At 43.8% G+C, this 1,146-nt stretch overlaps 1 protein-coding gene across 1 annotated transcript; it reads left to right on the forward strand.

The window, feature by feature from the left end:
• Positions 1-255: 255 nt before the first annotated feature.
• On the forward strand, positions 256-840 carry LOC130808385 (uncharacterized). Its single transcript, XM_057673861.1, has 2 exons — positions 256-624; positions 670-840. Exons 1-2 carry the CDS (start codon positions 256-258, stop codon positions 838-840), a joined length of 540 nt encoding a protein of 179 aa, XP_057529844.1.
• The last annotated feature ends 306 nt before the right edge of the window (positions 841-1,146 follow it).

Here is a 1,146-nt window from a genome sequence, read left to right on the forward strand (position 1 = left end):
GTTTAGATGTTTTATCTTTTTATTTATGGGAGTGTTTTACTCCCTGGATTATTATGTAATGACTTTTGATTTAGTTTGTTCGAAGTTATAAAATAGTGACCCAACTTAGTGTATTGTTTCCGCCAATACATCCTATATTAAGACGGGTCATTATAGTTGGTATCAGAGCTGAACGGTTCCAAGGCTTGCTAGAGTGAGTTACTAGGAATCTAAGCAATTGACTTGACCATAGAGTAAGTTACTTGGGTAATAGAAATGGGGATTGCTTTTAAAAAAGCAAGGAAGTATATAAGACTACATATAAATTTCTGTTTTTGTAGGATGCCTCCTAGAAGAAGAACCTCTGCTGAGAAGGAGTCTTCTCGCCAACGTTTGAGAGCTCTAGAGAATGCTATCATTGCCGTCGCAAATCGATCCACTGGTCCGGCTAAGAACCAGTCTGTCTTTAATCGGTTTGATCGTCACCGTCCCCCAGCCTATGAGGGTACTGCCGATCCTGTAGTTCTCGAAGGTTGGTTGCGTGAGATAGAAAAACTCTTTGACGCGACCGGCTGCCCAGATGCTGAAAAGGTAGCTATTGGCTCGTATTACCTGAAGAAAGAGGCTGACAACTGGTGGGATATGGTCAAAGCTGAATGTCTTGCTACCACTGGCTTTGGGTAAGAACAGTTCTCCACGAAGTTGAAGGAGAGATTCTATCTAGACGAGTTGAGGTGGCTGAAAAGAGAAGAGTTTCTCTCTCTGGAACAGCGTTCTATGTCAGTGCAAGCATATACTGACAAGTTCACAGAGTTGTCTCGTTTTGCTGCTGCTTTGATCCCTTCTGAAGCTGAAAAGTGAGGTTGTATGTAAGGAGGTTAGACGCCCGGATTAGGGTACCAGTGATGTGTTCAAGTGCTGCAACTTTCCAGAGGGCTTATGAAGTTGCCCTTAGTGCTTATGCTGCAGTTCAAGAGGAAGAAGCTGCTAGACGTGCTCTCACCGCCAAGAGGCCCCCTCCCTCATTTCATACTGCAAACCCCTCCAAGAAGTCTAAGCTTATTCCTGCGAAGAAGGGGAGTACTTCTGATTTAGACCGAAGAAGTGTTTCAAGTGCTAGAAAGATTGGCACCCTGGCAAAAATTGTGATGGTTCTGCTGTTAAGTG

This window comes from Amaranthus tricolor, chromosome 3 (genome assembly GCF_026212465.1).
Source record: "Amaranthus tricolor cultivar Red isolate AtriRed21 chromosome 3, ASM2621246v1, whole genome shotgun sequence".
NCBI classification, from domain to species: Eukaryota; Viridiplantae; Streptophyta; class Magnoliopsida; order Caryophyllales; family Amaranthaceae; genus Amaranthus; species Amaranthus tricolor.